General features: G+C 51.5%; 1 protein-coding gene across 1 annotated transcript in view; it reads left to right on the forward strand.

Moving 5' to 3' along the window:
- Window positions 1–444: 444 nt before the first annotated feature.
- AKAP10 (A-kinase anchoring protein 10) overlaps window positions 445–6449 on the forward strand; it is a 48041-nt gene continuing 42036 nt past the window's right edge. The window contains 3 exon segments of the mRNA XM_015412154.1: window positions 445–516; window positions 1857–1920; window positions 3362–3532. Coding sequence (XP_015267640.1) covers window positions 445–516; window positions 1857–1920; window positions 3362–3532 — 307 coding nt within the window.

A 6449-nucleotide genomic window follows, 5' to 3' on the forward strand; every position in this document is an offset into this window, starting at 1 on the left:
GTCGCATCACTTCCGGGTGACATGCACGTCAAGGTGGGGTTCCCCCCGGGGCCCGATCCGCCGGTGGTGGGGAACGGGCCTCTGGGGCGGGGGGTTCCCCGCCCCCCGGGGGGACTTCAGAAGCCTACGGGCACCTCTGGCGAGGGCTGTCCTCTAGGTCGCATCACTTCCGGGGGACATGCACGTCAAGGTGGGGTTCCCCCCGGGGCCCGATCCGCCGGTGGTGGGGAACGGGCCTCTGGGGCGGGGGTTTCCCCGCCCCCCGGGGGGACTTCAGAAGCCTACGGGCACCTCTGGCGAGGGCTGTCCTCTAACGCTCCAGTGGGCGCTGCAGCGGTCGTTATTGGCTGCACCAGGGTGCAGGGAGCCAGCCAGGTGGCGAGCCCATAGAAGTGGCACCCAGCCTCTCGCCCTCGGTGTGCTGCGAGGCAACGGAGAGGCCCAATGATCCGGCAGCCGCAGGGTAAGGAGGCCGAGGCCAACCATGCTGCCGCCGCACCGGTCATCATCGCCTGCGTACGGTTGCAGGTGGCAGGGCAGGCTGCGTGCAGACGAGGACCAGCCCCATAGATGAGAACGTGGCCAAGGAGGAGGGTGAGGCCGAGATCTTGCTAGCGTTCATTGTATTCCTTTTACAATGGGCTTTGCTACTAGTCACTTAATAAAGTATAGCTGTTCACTGCTATGTGTCTTGAACCCAATATTTAATAGATTTGAACTCAGATCTCCAAGGGCCTTGCCCAACATTCTAACCACAGTAGCAAACTGGTTTGCTTAGAATGGAGAGAAATTCTTTGGAAGGTGACATCTGGCACATTGTATTGTACAAGAGAGACAGTTTTTAAAAAAGAGAGAACAGAAGAAGTGATTGGATTTATACCCCACCCTTCACTACCCGAAGGAGTCTCAGAGTGGTTTACAATCTCATTTCCCTTGCCCACTCCCACAACATCCACCCTGTGAGGTAGATGGGGCTGAAAGAGCTCTGACTGAGAACTGCTCCTGAGAGAACAGCTCTGAGAGAACTTGTGACTTACCCAAGGTCACCCAGCAGCTGCATGTGGCGGTGTGGGGAATCAAAGTCGGTTCTCCTAGATTAGAGTCCATACTCCTAACCTCTACACCAAACTGGCTCTTAATTAAAAGAGCAGCATCTAGGGAACGTTAAAGAGCAGGGCTTTTTTTGTAGAAAAAGTCCAGCAGGAACTCATTAACATAATAGGCCACACCCAGAAGCAGAAACTCATTAGCGTATTAGGCCACACCCCTTACTGCACCGCTCGTTAGCATATTAAGCCACATTCCCATGTTACCAGAAGTGTGGTCATCCAGCCACACCCACCTTTTGCTTTTTATTCTGTTTACCTTGTTTGTGGTCAAAACCAGGGCTTTTTTTGTAGCAGGAACTCCTTTGCATGTTAGGCCACACACCCCTAATGTAGCCAATTCTAATGAGTTCCTGCTGTTGGTTGTGGCCTATTATGCTAATGCGTTCCTGCTGGGCGTGGCCAACTCAGGAGCCAGCCGGAACTCCGTTCCTGTGCGTTCCTGCCCAAAAATAGCCCTGTTAGAGAATATTTATTCTGTCCATAATCAGAAGTCATCTCTTGATATCAGTGCCTCAGGAACAAATGGATAATTTTTCTGTTCAAAATATTTCCCAGATTGAAAAGCTCTGATCATCTGCACCGGCCACAGGGTGTTTGGCCTTTTTTTGGTTGTTGTTGGGGTTCATAACTAGGACTATGAATTTGGATTGTAACTTTGGAGACTGGGGTTCCAGTATCCATTTGGCCACGAAGCTCACTGGTTGTCTCTGGGCCAGTCGCCCTCCCTCTGCGTAATCTCCTCCACAGGACTGTTGTGACGGAAAAGTGGTGCGTCTGTGTGTGTGGAAGAACCACGAATGCTGGAAAAGTGGTGCGTCTATGTGTGTGGAAGAACCACGAATGCAACCATGGAAGGAGGGCATGGTTTTTAAAGATATAAGCAGAGGTCATTTCGGGGGGGATCGCGGGGGAACACAGTTCCCCTGGGTGAGGTGCAGGGGGGCGGGGCACATGATGAAGCCCCACCCCCTGCTTCCGGCCGCCCCGCTTCCAGCCCTCATTCAGCCAGGAGGAGGCAGGAGAAGAGGGAGGGTAAGTTGCTTCCTCCCCGCCTCTCCCCACCCCTGCCTGCCTGGGGCCAGGGAGGGCCTTGGCAGGGCTTCCTCGCACTCCCACCGGCCTTGCAGGTCCAGAAGAATAAAGTTGTGTTCTTGCTGAATCACTCTCTGACTGCTTTGTTAAGTGAGCGACTTAACAGAGGACATGGTTATTAAGGATATAAGCAATAAAAACACCTGTTTTCTCCGCATGCTGCATCAGCGTGTTTGCATACCCTCTGACTTGTCACAGATAAAATTAGTGGATACAATAGTAGCCAAGCCACGTTATAATACAACAAAAAGTACTACGTGTGTGGCTCCAGAGTAGCACATAAAAATTATTCTATAATTATAAAGATTTATTTTACAGTGCCGCTGACACCAAACATTAAATACTAAGTGAAAAATCAGTTGGAGGAATTTACATATCACAAAGTACCAGTCTGATAAATTACACAACAAGTCAGCAACTTAAAAAAATCCAACTTGGCAGTAATTTACTGAGAACTGTTGTAAATCTTCATAGTGATCATAAAGAGCTGTTGATGAATAGAGAAGATGAGATAGGGAGCCCCACTCCTGTTTGGAAGTTTTCTTCTACAAGGCCAACCTCTCACATCTCAATTGCAGCATGTCAAAAGCGTAACAGAATTAAAACAAAATTTACTGCCCAATAGTTTAACTGTAACTAGCCAAACTCATATCATTCTTCCCAAATAATAAAGTGATACCAGCTTTTCACAGTTCAGTCACAGCACGTCGATAGCGTAGCAGTGTTCTAAACAGCAGTTGTAAAATGCTCACATGTGGACCAGTTCTTTAAAAGCCAAGGAGTTTTGTGATCTTGGGATGAAACCAGGGGTCATTTCCTGCGGGAGCACACAGGAGCAGAGCTCCGGCAGTAAGGAGCCCAGGGGTGGGCACATGCAACAAGCCCCGCCCCCTGCTCCCAGCAGCCCTCAGTCAGGCCATGAGGAGCAAGAAGCAGCTGGGTAAGTTGCAGAGCCCCCTCCCCCACCTGCCTTCAGGTACGAGCTCTCCCTCCTCTGTGAGGGCAGATCTGCGCGTCCCCGCCATATCTAGCAATCCAAAACAGTCCAGTGGCACCTTTAAGACCAAGTTTTAATTACCAAGTGCTAATTAAATAAAGGAAGCGAGTAGATAAATGGGTACCTACCCATAGAAGGGTAGGGGGCACCCTCCTCCATTGAGGTTGTGGTGGGAACATCGACGGCAACGACGACGGCGACAGTGGTGACGGCGGCGACAGCAACAGCAGCGTGATGTGGCGATCCCTGGTGGCCAGAGGAACATCGACCAGCGGAGGCAAAGAGGAGGAGCTGCGGAGAGGCGTGGAGCTGCGGGGAGTCATGGAGGAGCGCGGTGACGTAAGGCGCAGGCTCGGCGGAGCCGAATGAGGACGCAGCCGAGCCGGAACTGATGCGGACCGCGGGCCAAGAGAAGCCTCCGTACTAAGAAGACCTGCCTGACACCAGGAGAAATGCCGAACAAACTGGACCACCGGAGAAAACCGAAGCCGGAGCCAGAAACAGCGCAGCTAACCCACCACTTGGGTGCCAGTAGGGAATCCCCACCCCTATACGATAGATGTGGCCATAGATAGGGATTATAATGTGCACTTGCACCCTGCCTGTAAACCGCTCTGAGACCTTCGGGTCAGAGTGGTATATAAACCGAAATAATAAATAAATAAATAAATAAAATAAGTTTTTTTTCAGGTACAAGCTCTCCCTCCTCTATGAGGGCAGATCTGCACGTTCCCCCCCCCAATAGCTAGCAATCCAAAACAGTCCAGTGGAGCCTGAGTGGTGGGTGTTGCCTTCAGACACACTTCCAGTGATGTTAGGGGGTGTGGTATATGCAAATAAGTTATGCTAATGAGCTCCTGCACCTCTTTTTCTACGAAATAACCCCTGGATGAAAGTATATTGCGTGTGCGTAAAATGCTGTCGAGTCACAGCCGACTTTTGGCAACCTCAGCAAGGGGCTTTCAAGTAGGTTTGCCAGCCTCCAGGTAGTGGCTGGAGACCTCCCACTATTATAACTGACCTCCAGGCAAAAGAGATCAGTTCACATGGAGAAGATGGCCACTTTGGACAGTGGACTCTATGGCATTATTGCTCTTTGAACTTAAGAACATAAGAGACGCCAATGTTGGATCAGGCCAGTGGCCCATCCAGTCCAACACTCTGTCACACAGTGGCCAGAAATACCAGTGCCATCAGGAGGTCCACCAATGGGGCCAGGGCACTAGAGAAGCCCTCCCACTGTTGACCCCCCCCAAGCACCAAGAAGACAAAGCATCACTAAGTTGCCCCAGAGCCCCTAGCTATACCTTGTGGCTCATAGCCACTGATGGACCTCTGCTCCATATTGAAGTCCCTCCCCTCCCCAAACCCTGCCCTCCTCAGGATCCATTCCCCAAAATCTCCAGGTATTTCCCAACCTGGAGATGGCAACTCTACTTTCAAGGCAAGTGAGAAGCAGAGGTCGTTTGCCACCGCCTTCCCCCGCAGAGTCTTTGTTGGTGGTCTCCCTTCCAAGAACCGACCCTGCTTAGCTTCCAAGATCAGATCCGGCTAGACCATGCCGCCTTTCCTCCCATGTAAAGCTCTATTAGGAAAAAAATCACCCTATTTATGCAGCACCGCGGTGTGTGAAAAGCTACAAAATGCCACATATGAAACTGCACAGTACATGATGCCTGGTTCACATGTGCAAGAGGGCACGGCAGCAGAGGCCTGAGGGAGTAAAATGGGCCACATGACTCAGGGTGGTGGAGTCCACCTCTGGAGATTCCTTCACATATATAGAAATCCCTGCAAATGAAAACTAGCGTAGCCAGGAAAAAGTCCAGTCTCCTCACTTTGCTTCCAGTGCTTGGGTTCCATTCGTAGGGAGTTTTTAACATAGAGGTGCATTCCAAATCATCTGGAGTGGTATGGTCCACTCTACCACTACTACAGTTGTCAACTTCAGGTTGGGAAATTCCTGGAGATTTGGGGGTGGAGACTGGAAGGATGGAGGTTAGGGAGGAGAGGGATTTCAGCAGGGTATAATGACCTAGAGCAGGGGTCATTTTGTAGACAAAGAGGTGCAGGAGCTCATTAGCATAACTCATTAGCATAACTTATTTGCATATGCCATGCCCCCTGACATGTGTCAGAAGGCAACACCCACCGCTCAGGCTCCACTAGACTGTTTTGGATTGCTAGCTATTGTCATGGGGGGAACGTGCAGATCTGCCCTCACAGAAGAGGGAGAGCTTGTACCTGAACAAAACTTGGTCTTGAAGGTGCCACTGGACTGTTTTGGACTGGGGAGCTGGGGGGTGGGGCTCTGTAACTTACCTGGCTGCTTCTTGCTCTGACTGAGGGCTGCTGGGAGCAGGGGGCGGGGCTTGTTGCATGTACCCACCCCCTGGGCTCTTTACTGCCGGAGCTCCGCTCCTGTGCGCTCCTGCAGGAAATGACCACTGGCGTAGAGTTTGCCCTTCAAACCTAGGAGATCCCCAGGTCTCACTTGGAGGTTGGCCTAAAACCGCAGCTTCTGCAGCCTTATTCCTGGGCCAGTGACTGCTGAAAACATTCATTTCCCCAGGCCTTTGCTTGATCCTCTCTCTCGCATCTGCTTTTCTAATTTGCATTACATTCTTTGTTCCAGGTTCTGCTTCATGTTCATCGTACCCTTCAGAGGCAGGGGGCTGGGTTTGTCAGCTCTGGGCTGGGAAATACCAGGAGATTTTGGGGGTGGAGCCTGAAGAGGGCGGGGTTTGGGGAGGGGAGGGACTTTGATGGGGTATAATGCCACAGAGTCCACCTTCCAAAGCAGCCATTTTCTCCAGGGGAACTGATCTCTGCTGCCTAGAGACAGGGTTGCAAGCTCTGGGTTGGGACCAGTGTTCCCTCTAAGCTGAGTTAGTGTGAGCTAGCTCACAGTTTTTTAGCCCCCGGCTCACAGATTTTTGCCTTAGCTCCGGAAGGAGGGCTCCAGAGCAAAGTAATTTAGGCAGCAGCCAAATGGCTCGCTCACAGCTTCAATGCCAGTAGCTCACAAAGGAGAATTTTTGCTCACAAGACTCCACAGCTTAGAGGGAGGATTGGTTGGGTCATACCTGGAGATTTTTTGGAGGGGTGGGGTTTGGGGAGGGGAGGGATTTCAGTGCCATAGAGTCCACCTTCCAAAGCACCCAGGTAAACTGATTTCTGTTGCCCAGAGATCAGTTGTGATAGCAGGAGATCCTCATCCACCACCTGGAGGTTGGCAACCCAACCTAAGG

Source organism: Gekko japonicus, unplaced genomic scaffold (genome assembly GCF_001447785.1).
Source record: "Gekko japonicus isolate JY-2015 unplaced genomic scaffold, Gekko_japonicus_V1.1 scaffold2194, whole genome shotgun sequence".
Taxonomy (NCBI): domain Eukaryota; kingdom Metazoa; phylum Chordata; class Lepidosauria; order Squamata; family Gekkonidae; genus Gekko; species Gekko japonicus.